Consider the following 17,904-nt stretch of genomic DNA (forward strand, 5'->3'; position numbering starts at 1 on the left):
GTCTCATGGACAACAGAGGAAGGTTCTTTTAGTTTCATTGTGATGCGTTCAGGCTCTTCAAGTGAAAATTAGGATTGGGTGAAGAAGGTACATTATAACGTTATCATGAAGTTTTCACATGTAATCTCATAAAATGTATTGTTGAGGAACTTGAATAAATCCAAATAAACACAAATTAGACAAGAGTTATGCGATGTTTACACTATAGCTCTAAACAGCTAATACTTCATAATTCAAACTAAAATGTCTGCTATTTTTATCAATACAAAATACTATCTTTTATCCCCATTTCATTTGAATTGTTTTTATGAGGGAAAACGCACTACGTAAAGTAAAAGGATAACATTTATAATTTCTTAAGACTTCAGAGAGTTGAGATGATCTTTGGGAGCCTTGACGAGCCGCTATAATCAATATGGATCATCACTGAGCAGCAATTAGTATCGGCAGCAAGGAAAACACAATCAGGAATCTCTAAACGTCATATAGTCACTTTTTTCTTTTGTCCTGATCTGAACCGTGAGTTTTATGATCCACTAATGAAAGGCTGCAGTATTTACTGGAAACAGTAATAGTGTTATAAGCTTATAAGCCATCATATTTTATATTATCTTGGCACACTCAGCACTTTATTTTCCTGGACACTTTAACCTGCTGGAAATTCACTTTGGTCACTGCCTTGTGTATATATTTAGTTTTCTCTGTATATTTAGTATTGTGTTTTATGTTTTATTTTTATTAATGCTTTATTAAGCACTCATTGCTGTGATCCTGAAATTTCCCCACTGTGGGACTAATAAAGGTTTATCTTATCTTATCTTATTAGTCAGATCTAAGTAGATACTATTTTCATCAAAGGAAGAGCGAAATATTCACGAAAAGGTGTTATCAGCCCTTTAATTGTGCAAATATCCTTGAAAAGTCTGCGTCTCCTGTGATATGGATGACATGTGTGAAGCCTTCAGAGCTGCTTGCTTAGAGTCTCTCATCAAAACTGTCTTCAGATGAAGATGATGTGGTCTAGAAGAGAGAAGGAAAACAAAATCACAATTTTTAGACATTGAAAAATGTTTTCTCTGCGTTGAAAGTATTTATATTTAAAGAACTGCTCAGACTCGTTTTTTTTGCACATATTTGGTCATAAACCGAAGTACTGAAACGATTCAAGTTATGACCTGAAGATGGCGCTGATGAAATATCTAGGAATCACCAAAGTTGTTAAAGTTTATATTTAGGGTAACATAAATGCAATTTCATTACATTCCATGTCAGTTAGCAGACGCTTTTATCCAAAGTGACATATGTGAATTCACCACGAGTACTAACTCAGAAAAACAAGAATCAAGAAAGTATCATTCAAGAAAGCCAAACTACAAAATACCATAATTAATACCACAAGTAATACCATAAGTAATACAAAAAGCAAGAACAAAAGTAATACCATAAGTAATACTACAAGTAATACCATGAGTAATACAATAAGTAATACTATAAGTAATAATATAAGTAATACAATAAGTAATGCAATAATTAATACTACAAGTAATACAATAAGTAACACTATAAGTAATACAATAAATAATGCAATAATTAATACTACAAGTAATACAATAAGTAACACTAAGTAATACAATAAGTAATGCAATAAGTAATACTACAAGTAATACCATAAGTAATACAATAATTAATAATATTAGTAATACCATGAGTAATACTATAAGTGCCACTGAAGTGCTAATCTCTTTTTATTAGTGCTGTGAAAAATAACGCGTTAACTCAGTTAATTCAATTTCAGGTTTAACTAGTTTTTTTTTTTAAACGCATTTAACGCATGCGCAGAATGAGCTTCCAATCCGTCTGTTGTTGGTCGTCGGGACGAAAAAAAAGTCACTTGCAAAATGAGCTTCCAATACACCACTTCAATCTGAACTCTGTCCGCTCTCATGCAGACGGTCTGTTCATCGGTAATGATCCTTCCGCAGGTTCACCTCCGGAAACCTTGTTACGACTTTTACTTCCTGTAGATCAGGGTCTCAACACGTCGATCGCGACCTGCCAGTCGATCGCGGCGTAGTGTTGGTAGATCGCATGACATTAAAGAGATTGGCCCGCCCCCTGACATGTTCTCTATAGCACGTCTTTGTTCTTTTATTAAACTAAACATCTGTTGTTGATCGTATCTCCACAGCAGCATGTCATTTCTGTCTCTTCGCGTTGCGTTAACACTTATCGATCTCCGTCTCGCGCGCCACAGAGCTCCGTGCGCGCGCATCGGGACCGAGCAAAAAAAAAGTCACTTGTCAATCTGTCCACCTGTCCGGGCCGGTGAGGTTTCAGCTTTGCAGCGGTGTCCCCGCCGTCCCTTTCATCACGGCCCAGTTCATGAAGAAAACCCACACAGTCAGTTTGCCTCAGCAGCTGCTAGAGGAAGACTAGAGGCCTTTAGATTGTATCATGGTGGAGTTAATGGTTGACAAACAAGAGAAAGATGTTCTGTTTAACCCTCCTGTTACCTTTACATTTACTAACATATTTTACCCTCGGGGTCAATTTGACCCCAGCAATTAAAACCTCCAGAAAATTATTAGAATTAATATTGCTTCCCAAGTTTAAGTGCGAGGTACTTTATGTTTGTTTGTTGACTACCTAAATAGCCCTTTAAATAAATAAAGAAGTTGATATTTCTTATATGTTTGACACAGTGAAAAACAGCCTGGGGTCAAATTGACCCCAAAGAACACCGACATTAAACATTGAATGGGGTCAAATTGACCCGAAAGGCAACAGGAGGGTTAAACATTCTGTTTAGGATGAAGATGTATTAATGTTCCATATGGAAGAAAACTGCTAAATAACTGCTGAGTTGCAGCACCATTGTATAGAAGAATGTATAAATGTATATATCCGTCTTTTGTCATAAATCTCTATGTTCTCACAAAATATACCGAGAATATCGGTAATATGTGATTAATCATGATTAATCCACAAAAACCTGTGATTAACCCGATTAAACATTTTAATCGTTTCACAGCCCTACTTTTTATTAAAGCTATAATCAGTAAAGACCAGAAACGATCCCTTCCTGTTGGTGCCGCTGAACAACTTACTGAACATGACTGTCTGTACACGTTGTCATGGCAACCATCCCATAGTAGTTGAGCTACTTCAGTCTGGCCCTCCTCAGAACCACACCGCTGGGGACACATGATCCCCGTGAGACCTCCAGCACCACCACTCACCCGCTCTCGCTCTGCTGCTGGTTTAGCCTCACGTCCCTCCTCCTCTTCCTCACGTCTCTCCTCCTCTTCCTCCGTCGTGTCCGCGCTGTGTACCTGAGCGTGGGAGGTTTCCCCGAGCAGCAGGCGCGTGACGACCACCCCCCGAGCTTTGAGTCGGTCGTAGACGCTCTTGTTCGCCACCAGCATCTCCAGAGAGCTGCCGCTGCTCCGGATCATCTCCACCACCTCGTCGTGGCTGCTCTGCTCCGCGTTGACCCCGTTGACCTCCACCAAGACGTCGTCCTCCTCCACACCCGCCCGGTCGGCCGCTCCACTTTTCACCACCTGAAACAAAAGTGTTTATCACCGGTTTAATAAGAATTAGTTTTATTTTTTTTAATGCGTGAGATTGCTGTGCTTCCTATACCTCCTTGATGGTATGTCCAGACATCCCCTCGATGCCATTTATGTGGAAGCCATATCCAGCTGAGGCCTTTTCCATCTTACACAGTTTGGGCTTCAGCTCCTCCGTCCTACTCTGAACAGGTGTGGCTGGTTTGACGGGAACAGGAAACTTGAGGGCCTCTCTGTAACTAGGCGGTGAGTTGGAGTCCTTCATCTCTTCCAAGAAGATCAGAGGAGACACTTTGCCCTGGAGACACATAAAACAATGTAAGGTTGGGTTTAACAACAAAAATACACGACCTTTAAAAAGTTTGAGGTCACTGAGAAATGTCCTTATTTTTCAAAGAAAAGCACCGATTTTTAAAATATAACATTAAATGAATCAAAAATACTCTCTATACTTAATTAATGTGGTAAATGACTATTCTCTGGTGTTTAATGAAGTCTCTCTATAGGTGTATAGAGGCCCATCTCCAGTGTTCTAGTGGTCCATTGTGTTATCGCCTTAGAAGACAAACGGAGGGGTGGAAAACTCTTTTATGTGAGCGCAGCTGAAAACAGTTACGCTGGTGAGAGAAGCTATAAAACTGGCCTTCCTTTGAGTGACTAGTTTAGTTTAGCCGCACCTTGACTCACCTGCTTATACATGTGGTCCGTGTCTTTGTCCACCACTAGGAGGCAGCATGTGTTTCCACTCTCCTTGACGCTGCTCACCACCTGCTCGTGGCTGCGGCCGTCCACCTCCTTCCCGTCCACGGCCACCAGTCGGTCCATCTCCTTCAGACCGGCTCTTCCTGCCGGGCTGCCTCTGTCTATGTCGACGGTGACGTGGCCTGCGTGGAGGTTACCGAGCACACTGTTGAAACACGGCCTTCCTTCCCGCCTTCAAATACCAGCCGTTTGTAATATTTGACAGACGGCCTTGCCTATATTGTTGTACTCCTTGAGGAGGAAGCCGTAGCCGTCGGGTCCTTTGGTCATGTCGATGATGCACGGCTTGTGTGGGAGATACCTGGTGGTGGCTAACCACGCTCCTATCTTCACGCCTTGGTTCTGGTAGTGCCGGTCCGTTTCCTCGTCGACCAGCAGGAACATGATGCTGCCGCCCGCCAGCTTGATGGTGTCCACGACCTCGTCGTGCGTGGAGTCTTCGACGTTGACCCCGTTGATCTCCAGCAGGCGGTCGTTGACGCTGACCCCGGCCCTGTCAGCCACCCCTCCTTCGGTCACCTCTGTCATGAACAAACCCGGGTCACCTGGAAATGGTGTTGTAGAAGATATGAGGAAGCTGCAATGTGCAAATATTAAACAGACGGTTCTCTTCAGTCGTTCTCTTTCGTCGTGACCTACTTTAAAGATGAGTTATAATCCATTAATCTAAACCTTATTTGTTTTTTATTCTCCTTTAATGCGTCACTTGTGTTGCTCCAACGGAAAATAGGAGAAGAGCTGCAGAGAAATTGATCCGAAATTATGAAATAATTTATATCTGGATGCCTTGAGGTTCAAAGAAGTGGGACTACCAGACCTCGTAGGTCCGCTCCTCATTGGAGCTACAGGAGCTCGAGGCCACATCATCCGCGACGAGCACGTTTGAGGTCGAGTTGCAGGATTTAGGCTCAAGGTCAACATTGGGAGAGGTTTGCCCTCAGTGCTGTCTGACGGAAACCCCTTTCGTTCACTAGTAGAATGAAAAATGCTTCCGATCTAGATGGGACCAACCATCCAGAGCTTGCATCATTCACAAGTATTTTAATTATTCACGTTCTACTACTGCTATACTACAAAATACGTATTGCCAAGGAAGAAGGAGTAAAATGAATAATTGTTTTTTGCTTCAAGCCTCAATGGACATGCAACCGTCATTCTGGAGGACGTTACAAACTGAATCCATTTACGATTTAATGATCTGGCACACCCAAAAGTTTTATTATTTATACATTACTAAAATATAACAATTTGGAAACTATTTCTTTAAATCATCAATAAAGCCAATGCAGCAGTTATAATCTATGCAGCAGTTATAATCTTGCTACCCACACGGGTAGATAAATCACAAAGTTATATTTGTATGTCCTTATTTAATGCTTTGATTTCCATTCATTTTATAAAATTATTTATGCCCTAAATTGTCTCGTCATCTCACCTTTGACTGAGCGGATGGAAAACCCGAAGCCTGAGCTGGGCTTCACCAGGTAGCACAGTTTGGGCTTTAGAGCCTGTTTGGGCCCACCGCTGGTGACGGGCGTGTTCTGAGGGCCGGACAGGTTCACCCCCTTTTCTTTGGCTTGCAGGTAGGAAGCTTCCTCCAGGATGTGAAATGTGACCGATACTCCACTGATTCTGACCATGTCCACCACCTGGACGTGGAACACACACACAGCAGACGTGTTTATCAAAATATATACCTGCAGCAGCTCAATGCAGTCATCCTACGGAGCCCAGACCAAATGTAGTCAAAGGTTACCGCACAAGTCAAACATATAACAAAATCAACAATACACCCACACGTATTATTTTTTGTTTAATGAGTGAATTGAGGTTTAAGTTGAAATATGAAGCTTTTTACTATTTATATAACCTTAAATAAGCAACAACAGCTTCATTTATTTGCTTAAACAACAATTAAATCATTTGATTAAGACATCTCTTCGATCTATATTTCACTGGCTTGTACATTTTTTGACTTCTTACTTACTATTTTATTTTTGGGTTTTGACACACATTCAAATGTTTATGTATTCTATATTTTCTGCAACATTTACAATATCCCACACCACTCTCCAATATCCTAGCTGCATCAATCTAATAGTAACACTATATATATATATATTAATATTTTAATATTAATATATATACACATTTAAATACATATATATATATTAATATTAATATATATATATATACATATGTAAATACATATGTATGTATATAAATATATCAATATAAATATAAATATTTATATATATATATAGTTTGTGCATTTCAAAGTGCTTTTCAAATGGCTCAAGAATGTACTTAATTAGCTTGTACTACATTTTGACATCTTTGGGGCTCCATATATCTCTCAGAGTTCTTATTGATTTAATTGCACTGCGGTATTCCCACATCCTACTGACCTCTGAATGGGGCAGTCCATCAACAAATGTTCCATTGACCCTCAGGAGGCGGTCTCCATCTTTCATGCCAGCCAGTTCAGCTGCACCTCCCATATCCAGGCAGCGGATCAGGTGACCGTCCACAGCCTGCTCCACCCTCAAGTAGAAGCCGAAAGAATGTCCCGGGCTCTTGGTTAGAGAAATCACCTTCGGCTTGTACCCGGCCATGTCCTAATACGGAGGAGAGGGTTAATATCACAAACACGCACTCAAAAAGGACATCTTGCAAAGCCATGTATGACACTGATGACTCGTTACTGCTCTAAATATCACGAGAACAATTTCAAAATCAAAGTGGTGTAAAGTAAATACTCTTGATATATAATGTAAACTTTGAGGTCCAGATATAAAATGATAACCGAGGGACGTACAAACACACACTTCTAGTTATTCATCTGATCTTTGAGAAAAGAAGTAACTGCAGTTATTTGATTTCTGTCTAACCTTTAGTATCTCTCCTCCCTTTTTCCTGCCACTGCTGTCACCCTTTAAACGGACATTTAATAGCAGGTAACCCTGGACCCGAAGAAGCCGTAGAAGTGCTGATAACTTCACATGAGAAGTTAATCTTCCATGTCAGTTAATTGTTAACAGCAGCCACAGCTGACTGTGGTGCCGACTCTCCTCTATAAAGACAGCCTGGACTTTGAGTGCACAGCGCCAATGTACCTCTTTTATAATACTTATGTTGTCAAGGGTGTGTGTGTATCTGTGTGTGTGTGTGTGTGTGTGTGTGTGGGTGTGTGTGTGTGTGGGTGTGTAACTAGGTGATGTAGTTATTGTAGGAAACTGTTGTTTTTCCCGTGCTGTAACCACCGCGTACGGAGAGGTCGAACCGACCGAGCAGATATCAGAACAATTTGTTTTTTATTATAATTGATACTGTTTTCCACTTCCATGTGATGTGCAGCCTTTTGACTAAATTACTCCCGAGGACAGTTCATGCTATTCTATCAAAATGGGAAACCTAAATCCCTGATTTTCCCATTAATCTTGTTTTATTTACTTGAAAAGAACAATATGTCCCTCCTATACAGGAACAGTGTAACACATGTACAGTACAGTTTTTATGAGAAATATGCTATGATTTAGAATTACAATATAATACAGATTGCCTTTAAATTCAGCCATGTTGACTGTCTTTAAACACTTTGGAATCTCCACTACACTTTTAAGTTTGGTTGTGTGCTTTTTAACAATGTTTAACTGCAGGATGCTCATTGTTTAAGAATTCCCTCAAGAGGGAACTATGTAGGTTATAAGGTTCATGGATCCAGTATCAGAATTACACTCAAATAAAACAGACAGATCAACTATATTGCCTTCATAAAAGTCCACTCATCTATTATTTTTATATGGAAGTAGTATTTATATTGTACTACATGTTTGTGGTTTCAAATCTTTTTGGCTTAAAACAAAGCTCTGCCGACCTGCGACCCCTGAGACATTTATTACCAACTCAACCAAAAACTGAACTTTCACTTATTTCCACATATTGTTTGTGGCCTAAAGTTAGGATTCAGTAAATTACCCCAACATAGTATGTCCAAAAGGTCTGTTTTTTCTCTTTTTCTAAAAGTTATTTGTCTTCAGATTTTCGCTTTAGATCTGGAATCGGCTCTTTAAAAATATAATAATAATAATAATAATAATAATAATAGATTTCAGGTAAAGTGCGGCGGAGTGTTCAAATGCAGCTCACCAGCTCGTCTCTGCTCGGTGTCCCGGTCCTAAGGAGGCGCTCACCTGTCACTGCTTGGCTCATATGTCTCCCCCCCCCCCCCCCCCCTGCAGGGACTTTGATGTGCCAAAGGTGAGCCTAAAGGGTGAGTTATTCAACAGCGTCTCGTGTCAGTAATACGCCTCAGGAGGAGACGGCCCACGACACAATGAATATGGATCCACGACGCAGTGGTCAAAGATTCACCACGCGGACGGCAAGACGCTGTTAGGAGCCGCTCGGTATACGTTACAGTCAGCACTGCATTAGCTCATTTAGGGTTTTCAAAAGGATTATTTATAAAACCATTTTTAAAGGGTTATAAGTGTGATTGAAACGTATGTATGTGGATATATTCAAATTGTTTATTTTCTTTATTATTTTTCTTTATTTTATATTCATTTTCTGATTTATTTGATTAATAATAATTTAGGATAGGAATATATAAGCATTTTTTGCTTCTACCTATACCCTTTCAGTCTTTCTGTTTTGTATATTATACAGAATAATATTGTATTGTATTGCAATGACTGAATAAAATACACAACAAGGGCAATGCATAGACATTTGCGTTGCTCTTGTTTCTATACATGTATTGCATTACTCAAAGCTATAAGCTAAAAGAATATAAGTTTGGATTTAACAACTAAAAATACACGACCGTTAAAAAGTTTGTGGTCACTTAGAAATGTCCTTAAAGCACTGACTTTTTAATATAACATTACATTAATCATAAAAACACTCTTTACATTGTTAATGTGGTAAATGACTATTCTCTGGTTGTTAATGAAATCTCTCCATAGGTGTATAGAGGCCCGTCTCCAGTGGTCTTAGAAAACTAACGGAGGGGTAGAAAACCCTTGAAAGGCCTTTTTATGTGAGCGCAGCTGAAAACAGTTATGCTGCTGAGAGAAGCTATAAAACTGGCCTTCCTTTGAACGACAAGTTTGAAGAACAACATTAATAGTTCAAATATAAATCATTATTTCTAACCTTGTCAATGTCTTGACTATATATTTTTATTCATTTTTTATTCATTTGATAAATAGAAGTGTGAGTTTTCATGGAAAAGACCAAATTGTCTGGGTGACCCCAAACTTTTGAATGGTAGTGTACTTTCTTAGCCAAAATCTAAAAGTAAAACTGCAAATATGTTTTATATAAAACGAGATGCCCTTAAAATATCCTCGGCCTCAGAATCTGCTTTTCTTTTACGTCCGTGTACCTTGGACAACTCTTCCAGTTCCTTCTATATGTTGTATCTTCACACCTCTACAGAGTTGCCAATTTATTAGGCACACCTCGCTAAATCTAAGACTAATTCAACAGTCCTGCACAAACTCTACCGTCACTTAAGAGGCTGTAGTTTGTGGTTCTGTTGAATTAAATTGTGTTATACTGCATGTTTCAATTCAATTGCACCATAATATCATTACAGGTTATAGTTTGACCGACTGCCCTCGGGGATCTCTTACAAAATACATGTTCCATGTCAATCAACAGTAAGAATAAAAACCCACACTTGATCCAGACTCTACTTGAAGGGACTACATGTACATTTATTTTCAGAAAGACACCCACAACCTTCACGAAGCTCAGGGTTTGTCGTTGTTGTATGGCTGCTGGTCTGTAACTATGGGAGAGTCCTTTCCTTCAGGCAGTGGTGTATAAACATACCTGCAAACTCATGAGGGGTGAAAAAGGTGACAACGGGGGGGGTGATTTTTTTCTTTTTCTTTCACCACACCACATCCACGTTGTTTGAAGCCTCAAAGCTTTTAGAACCACAACTTGTCATTTTATTGTTCTGACCACAAATCTAAATAATGATAAACAGTTTAAGAACAAAAGGTCCTCCGCTCTGACTCAGCCCTATAATGATAGTAATAACAAATATACATTGTCATTTTATATAATATGGTTAAAGTCATTCATGAACCAACTTCCTTTTTTGTGTGCCTGAACAGTCCTCATGGACTTTCCCTGAATCTGTTCTGTCTCTACCTGTTTGTCACGATACTCATATTATAACTTCTATACATATTACATACCTGCCATAAATATCATGATACCCGATACCAGAATTCTATACAATACCATAAAAACAATATGGTACCATAAATACGAGACTGGTATATTTATCTATAATAGTAATAAATAAAACATCTGTATGGTTCACTTTTTACCAACTTTTTCAACACTTAACAAATGACAGTAATATTAGTATTAATACAGCCAGATATGAATGAAACTACATGGTTCCATCATAGCATTGATTATACACTATGAGGCCGTTAGTCTCTGACCAGATGATCCACAGTTCATCAGGATGAGCAGCTGTAGTTACACAACTTTACAGACAAACATTTCACTTCTGGCATCTTTGTATTTTTTAAGCCGAAGTCTCTAAGCTGCGCCACTTCTCTCGCTGTGAGCTGCGCAGCGCAGTGTGCGCAGACAGCTCGACACGGAGCAGCGCGTGCGCTCTGATCGCTCTCTTAATGAAGTATCGATACTAAAAATATGCTAAATCACATCGTGTTTAACGTACGGGTACTTTGTTAGCATCGCTACACCGTGCAGCGTGACAGGAGTAGATGTAGCGGGCTAACATTCAAGCTAACCTGAACCCCCAAACGCTGTGGACATCTGAACGCTGATTGGCCGAGACGCGACACGTCCCATCAAAGATGTTTTATTGCGAAGAGCACCACTTCACACTTTTCTCCGCGTCTCACTGCAATCTCAACGGCAGCGGGCCAGGTGACCCCAAAAAAACAAAAACTCTTCGGATCTCCACGATTCACGTGGATGGCCTATTTTGAGTTCAAAACGGTGAATTTCACCGAAAGGTGACAAGTTTGCAGGTATGATAAAGTACCCAAAAGTCATACTTGAGTAAAAGTAAAGATACTTGACTGGAAAATTACTCAAGTAAAAGTAAGTCACCTATGAGAATACTACTTGAGTAAAAGTATTAAAGTATCTGATATTTTTTGTACTTAAGTATCGAAAGTAATTTTCTGATATTAAATGTACTTAAGTATTTAAAGTAAAAGTAAAAAGTAAATGCTGTTAATAAAAAAAACAAAGGGTCAGAATTTTGAGAATTATGAAGTTTATTTGTTTAGGCCGCCATGAACAAGGAGTATGAGCTAGGATGAACTTCGCAATATATGAATACTATGAAATTACTAAAATATAAAAACACGATTAACACAGAAAAAAGCAGAACCAAAAGTAACAACCAGAATCATCACTTTAAAGTGAAAAATGTATTGTTCATCTTCAAAAGAAGTTGATTTTCAAAATGGACAGATTTCAGTGTCGCTCTTCTGGGGCTGAAGACGAGTCCTGCGATGCTGAAGAGCCGTTCACATGGTGCAGGTAGAGTGTGTCTAGCTTCACAGGCCCTGATGCAGGTAGAGTGTGTCTAGCTTCACAGACCCTGGTGCAGGTAGAGTGTGTCTAGCTTCACAGGCCCTGATGGTGCAGGTAGAGTGTGTCTAGCTTCACAGACCCTGGTGGAGGTAGAGTGTGTCTAGCTTCACAGGCCCTGATGCAGGTAGAGGTGTGTCTAGCTTCACAGGCCCTGATGCAGGTAGAGTGTGTCTAGCTTCACAGACCCTGGTGCAGGTAGAGTGTGTCTAGCTTCACAGACCCTGGTGGAGGTAGAGTGTGTCTAGCTTCACAGGCCCTGATGCAGGTAGAGTGTGTCTAGCTTCACAGGCCCTGATGCAGGTAGAGTGTGTCTAGCTTCACAGGCCCTGATGCAGGTAGAGTGTGTCTAGCTTCACAGGCCCTGATGCAGGTAGAGTGTGTCTAGCTTCACAGGCCCTGGTGCAGGTAGAGTGTGTCTAGCTTCACAGACCCTGGTGCAGGTAGAGTGTGTCTAGCTTCACAGGCCCTGATGGTGCAGGTAGAGTGTGTCTAGCTTCACAGACCCTGGTGGAGGTAGAGTGTGTATAGCTTCACAGGCCCTGATGCAGGTATAGTGTGTCTAGCTTCACAGACAGCAGCACACAGTTGGGAAGCATTTCAGCAAGTCAACGTGATCCACGTCTCCATCCAGCTGTTTGCTGCTGTCACGGCTTGAGATGACGAAGAAGAAGTCCTCTTCATCAGATGAACTGGACCTGGTGGCATCACATAGCTGCAGGGAGGGTTCTTCCATGTGCTGCTTGATGTAGTCCATTCCTGAAATAAAGTGAGAGTATTATAGACATGATAGAATTAATAACACTTCCTAACATGTCATGACCCCAACCTAAAGTTTTGTACAAAATAGTTTGTTTTAATTTGAAGATTATACATTTAGTTTCATGCACTGTCCGTGCATCCAGAGTTGATTTGTGAATATGTACTTGTATCTCTGTAGTTAAACACAACAACAGTCCAAAATCAATATCGTCGCCATTACTGGACCGTCACTCTTATAATATTAATACAAATAATTATAATAATGCTGTAATGATTAGCATTATATTATAGCTAAGACTACTCAAATCAACAAATTTTCACAAGTGTCAACACTTCTTTAGCTCATTAACTCGCTAGAGATCCGTCTACTCCACTCACGCTAATTGTCTCATTTAATTGACGATAGCTAGCGAACGTTAGCCTAACATACAACATGCGTAGGACAATCAGACACCTGTCTTCCCCTCTCCTGCCAAAGATATAACTTACTACAATCCTGAGGGCAACACTGCTAGATATCTTAACAGGTGACTAAACATTAATGTTGCGGCTCATGGGATTAATCTTAATTTACCTCAATGTGTTTCCTGAGGTTGGTGTGTTTTTGAAGGCCAATATCTCCGTAGCTTTCGGTCGGCATAAGAGGCACTTCATCCGGTAGGAAGAAACTTTCAGTCCGACAAAAGAAAAGAGTTCGCCCAAATATGGCCACGGACGTTGATCTTGGTCCCCGTGGTTGTTCGAGTAGCTTCCATTGCTGCTCCACATGAAATGAGTCGTATCTGTAGCCGCTCGCTCGCTAGCATCCTGGGCATCACTGGGAATAGAAAACACGCGGCAAGGACCACTGATCCCCAACCTGGTGCTCGTGCTGCGTTCAGGTGCGCTGCGGTGTGTTCCACAACAGTCCCCGATGTGCTGCGTTCAGGTGCGCTGCGGTGTGTTCCACAACAGTCCCGATGTTTCTCATGATTATTTTTTTCCGTAGTAACGAGTAACGATACTGTTTCAGGGGAAATGTATCGGAGTAAATGTACAAGTTTTCATTGCAAAATGTAGTGAAGTAAAAGTAAAAGTAAACAGAAATATAAGTAGTAAAATAAAGTACAGATACCCAAAAAAACTACTTAAGTAAAGTAACGAAGTACTTCTACTTCGTTACTATACACCACTGCCTTCAGGAAGGCTCTTTACGACTCTCCTCTCCTCGGGATGGGACAAAGGTGAGAAGCTCAACCAAAGCCAAGAAAAACAATTGTGAAAACTGTAAAAGTTAATTCATTACTGTGAAAGAAGACTTGTTGTACCATTGCTCTTTAAAACAAATTGTACTCTGAATTCAATGAAGAGTATTCTGCTATTATCCAGCCTCGAGGCGTCAAGATAAAGCGATAGATTTACACTTCAGCAATAAGGGGTTCAGCTGGCTAGCTAGTTCCCCTCACGACAAAAAGTACAAAGCGAAACACAAAAACACAACCCGGAAATACAGTTCATACAGTTTCTTTACATTTTTATGATTCTTCAGGTTCCAAAAGATACCAGGCCCAGTCAACACCAGCTTCTGAATGTATTCCAGACACTGTCCTTTAACTGAAAATGAATCACACCTGGCTGTACTCAGGTGACACACACATATAGCCAAACGCTCCCTGACATCAACGCCGTATCTTCATCGTCATCATCAAAATCACATCAACAACCTGTCAGCATGATCAACAATATATATAAGAATATACGACACATTAGTGCAATGGCTTGTTGTGCGTCTGTGCCCATGTAGTGTGTGTGCAGTGAGTCCTGGACGTGAGGCAAAGTGCTCATCTCTTTTGTGATTTATTCTACTCTGCGAAGATGGTTTCATATTTAAGGCGGTATTGTTACCTCACTATCCTGAACCTTTGTCCCTTTCCCTGCCTGCGATCCCCACACTGCACCGTGAAGCACCTTCACATTGCACCTGAACCACTTTGTTTGGTTTCATGTTACATTTTGCATTTCTCATGAATTCATATTTTATCTCTGAGAGCAAACAAAAAATGTCCTTTACCATAAAGCGCGACCTTTTAGTCGATGCTTTAAAACCTGCATTAGTTGCACTTTGATGTTTTCCTCTTCTTCTTCTTGGCACACTGCGATCTTTCATAACGAATTACCGCCACCGACGGTAATGTATATCGACGGTTATGCATTATTACCTGTCGCCAGACATCCATTACCATCCTCTACAGCAGGGCTATTCAACTTCAGTAGCAAGTGGGCCGAATAAGAAAATCACGGGGGGTGTGAGGGCCGCACAGAATATTGATAAAATAATGGTTGAAAATGAAAAACAGAAATGTATATTTCCACAGGTAAACAGTCACACACGAAAATGCGTCGGTATTGTGTGGCAAAAGTGTTGTGAACAAGCATCACTATAAACATGTTTCAAAGTGTAAATATCCGCTCAAGGTAACCAGTTGTTTCAGATCCCTTCAACCAAACTGTTCCCATGAAAACATAAGAAATGTGACTTAATGCATCAATATATAAATTACTTGAGCTGAAACTAATATCTGGTGGCGCAGCGCACAGGAGAGAGGGCGAGTGCAATCACTGGCACCGACAACTCACTGGCAACTCACTGGCAACTCAGTGGCAAGTCTGTGGCAAGTGCCGCTCGGTGCCAATACTCAGCGACAACTCACTGGCACCTCACTGGCACCTCAGTGGCACCTCAGTGGCACCTCAGTGGCAAGTGCCACAGACTTGCATAGATAATGTATTTTTTTAGACTTACTTACAATATGCAATACGATATTGCTGTACAATACTGCTGTACTATATTGAATATTGTTTTGCTACTACTACGTTTCACTTCGTAATATATAACACTTATATACCATGATATGTATAATGTACCCGCCTTTCTTTAATAATAAAAATATATAATTAATTTTTTTACCATGTCATACTGTTATACCTCCATGAAATTCTCCTTTGAGGAGATGCCACTGTTAGTCTAAAGTTTAAGCACTGGCACTCAGTGGCACTTGCCAGCAGTTGCCAGCAGATGCCGCAGCTAGTCAAAAAGTGCCACGACTAGTTAAAAGGTGCCACAGCTAGTCAAAAAGTGCCACTACTAGTCAAAAAGTGCCAGCGGACGGAGGGTCGGCCAGGCGCGTCTGAGGCATGTCTGCGCATTGACGAGTCTGCAACGACTCAGTGACAAGCTTCACTGAAGTGCCCGGACAGCGGATGAAATCACTTTCATGATCACAGAATGGAGGAGCTGCGGTTTAGCTAGATAGATAGATAGATAGATAGCTAAAATAGCTAGATACACAGATGGATATATATATATATATATAATTAGTGTCTTTTTGTAGACACTTACTTACAATATGCGATAGTGCTGTACATTACTGCTGTACTATATTTAATATTGTTTTGCTTCTACTACGTTTCACTTCGTAATATATTGTAGCGACCCTGTGAAGTGGCTGTCAATCAAAGTGTGGCACCGTGCATGCTGGTCGAGGGGGCGTGCCTGTGATTGGCGGAGTAGAGGGGAGGCGGGGTTAACCTGTCGGAAAACGGAAGTTAAGGGTGGTTGACGGGAACCGTTGTTGTTGACGTTCGAGCTGCTAAACTGAGAGGAGCACGCTGTCTGTGTTGGTGGATGCGAGCACGCTGTCTGTGTTGGTGGATGCCTAATAAAGGGAGGATTAATAACGTCGCCCCGTCTCATCAGTGCCATAACGTCCGAGACGTTACAATATCATGGTATATAAGTGTAATAGGTTACGAAGTGAAACGTAGTAGTAGCAAAACAATATTAAATACAGTACAGCAGTAATGTACAGCACTATCTTATTGCATATTGTCAGTAAGTGTCTACAAAAAGACACTAATTAATATATATATATATATATATATTAATTAGTGTCTTTTTAAAATATATATACACACACATCCATCTGTGTATCTAGCTATTTTAGCTATCTATCTATCTAGCTAAACCGCAGCTCCTCCATTCTGTGATCATGAAAGTGATTTATTCCGCTGTCCGGGCACTTCAGTGAAGCTTGTCACTAAATCGTCGCAGACTCGTCACTGCGGCCGACCCTCCGTCTGCTGGCACTTTTTGACTAGTAGTGGCACTTTTTAACTAGTAGTGGCACTTTTTGACTAGTAGTGGCATCTGCTGGCAACTGCTGGCAAGTGCCGGCAAGTGCCACTGAGTAGCTGCGGCACCTGCTGGCAAGTGCTGGCAAGTGCCACTGAGTGCCAGCGTCGCTAGGGGGATCTCGCCCCTACTGCTTTTTTTAACATTTTGTTTTCTATTTCGCCTTTAAAACTGCGTGTGCCGCTGTAAGACGACGACGTGTAACGTTAAAGCACGGCCTCTTGTGGCTTCTTGCTCACATTTGACACTGACTGTCTACCCCCCCCCCCCCTCCTCTCTCTCTCACTCTCCTTTCTGCTCGCCGCACCAATGCTGATATTTCTCTCCAGCATCACCAGCGGAGAGGGAGAGGAGGAGGAGGAGGAGGAGGAGGAGGAGGAAGGAGAGGTTGTGTCAGGTGGAAACGTGGACCTCTATGGATATCCTCATCACCCTCCACCGGCTCGCATCCTCAGCATCGACAGCATCTCCGGGCCCGCGGTCACCGCTGCAGGCACACAGCGCACCTTCCCTGCGCCAAGGCACCGCGTCTCCACGGCAGAGGCTCTCCGGGCTGCTGCCTCCGTGATTACCCGGAGAAAAAACACTTAATCCTGGTAGCAATAAGGACTAATCGAGGGAAGACCCTGCTGGAATAACAGGAGCGGAGCGTCCGATTCCTCCATTGATAAACCGCTTTCCTCATCGATTCAGCCAAACGGTCGTCTTGGGTATAAGAGGCGGACGAAAGCATCCAAGAAGGAGAGAGGGCGAGTGCAATCACTGGCACCGACAACTCACTGGCAACTCAGTGGCAAGTCTGTGGCAAGTGCCGCTCGGTGCCAATACTCAGCGACAACTCACTGGCACCTCACTGGCACCTCAGTGGCACCTCAGTGGCAAGTCTGTGGCAAGTGCCACAGACTTGCATAGATAATGTATTTTTTTAGACTTACTTACAATATGCAATACGATATTGCTGTACAATACTGCTGTACTATATTGAATATTGTTTTGCTACTACTACGTTTCACTTCGTAATATATAACACTT

The 17,904-nt window shown here is 41.3% G+C and overlaps 1 protein-coding gene across 1 annotated transcript; it reads right to left on the reverse strand.

Annotated features, from left to right (window-relative positions):
- Nucleotides 1-883: 883 nt before the first annotated feature.
- Nucleotides 884-7,357, reverse strand: pdzk1 (PDZ domain containing 1). Its single transcript, XM_056433051.1, has 8 exons — nucleotides 7,226-7,357; nucleotides 6,743-6,952; nucleotides 5,770-5,983; nucleotides 4,517-4,879; nucleotides 4,260-4,456; nucleotides 3,646-3,870; nucleotides 3,240-3,563; nucleotides 884-1,020 (listed from the first exon to the last, which is right to left on the reverse strand). The coding sequence occupies exons 2-8, from the start codon at nucleotides 6,947-6,949 to the stop codon at nucleotides 976-978; spliced, it is 1,575 nt and encodes a 524-aa protein (XP_056289026.1). The 5' UTR covers nucleotides 6,950-6,952; nucleotides 7,226-7,357; the 3' UTR covers nucleotides 884-975.
- Nucleotides 7,358-17,904: the final 10,547 nt, after the last annotated feature.

Source organism: Pseudoliparis swirei, chromosome 2 (assembly GCF_029220125.1).
Source record: "Pseudoliparis swirei isolate HS2019 ecotype Mariana Trench chromosome 2, NWPU_hadal_v1, whole genome shotgun sequence".
Lineage (NCBI taxonomy): Eukaryota > Metazoa > Chordata > Actinopteri > Perciformes > Liparidae > Pseudoliparis > Pseudoliparis swirei.

Excerpts from the sequence above, each read along its gene's own strand:
- pdzk1 (XM_056433051.1), bottom strand. The coding sequence starts at position 6,949 with ATGGCCGGGTACAAGCCGAAGGTGATTTCTCTAACCAAGAGCCCGGGA. Across the intron at positions 4,457-4,516 it reads TCAAATATTACAAACGGCTG|GCCACGTCACCGTCGACATA; the intron begins GTATTTGAAGGC and ends ACCTCCACGCAG. Across the intron at positions 1,021-3,239 it reads CAGCAGCAGAGCGAGAGCGG|ACCACATCATCTTCATCTGA; the intron begins GTGAGTGGTGGT and ends TCTCTCTTCTAG.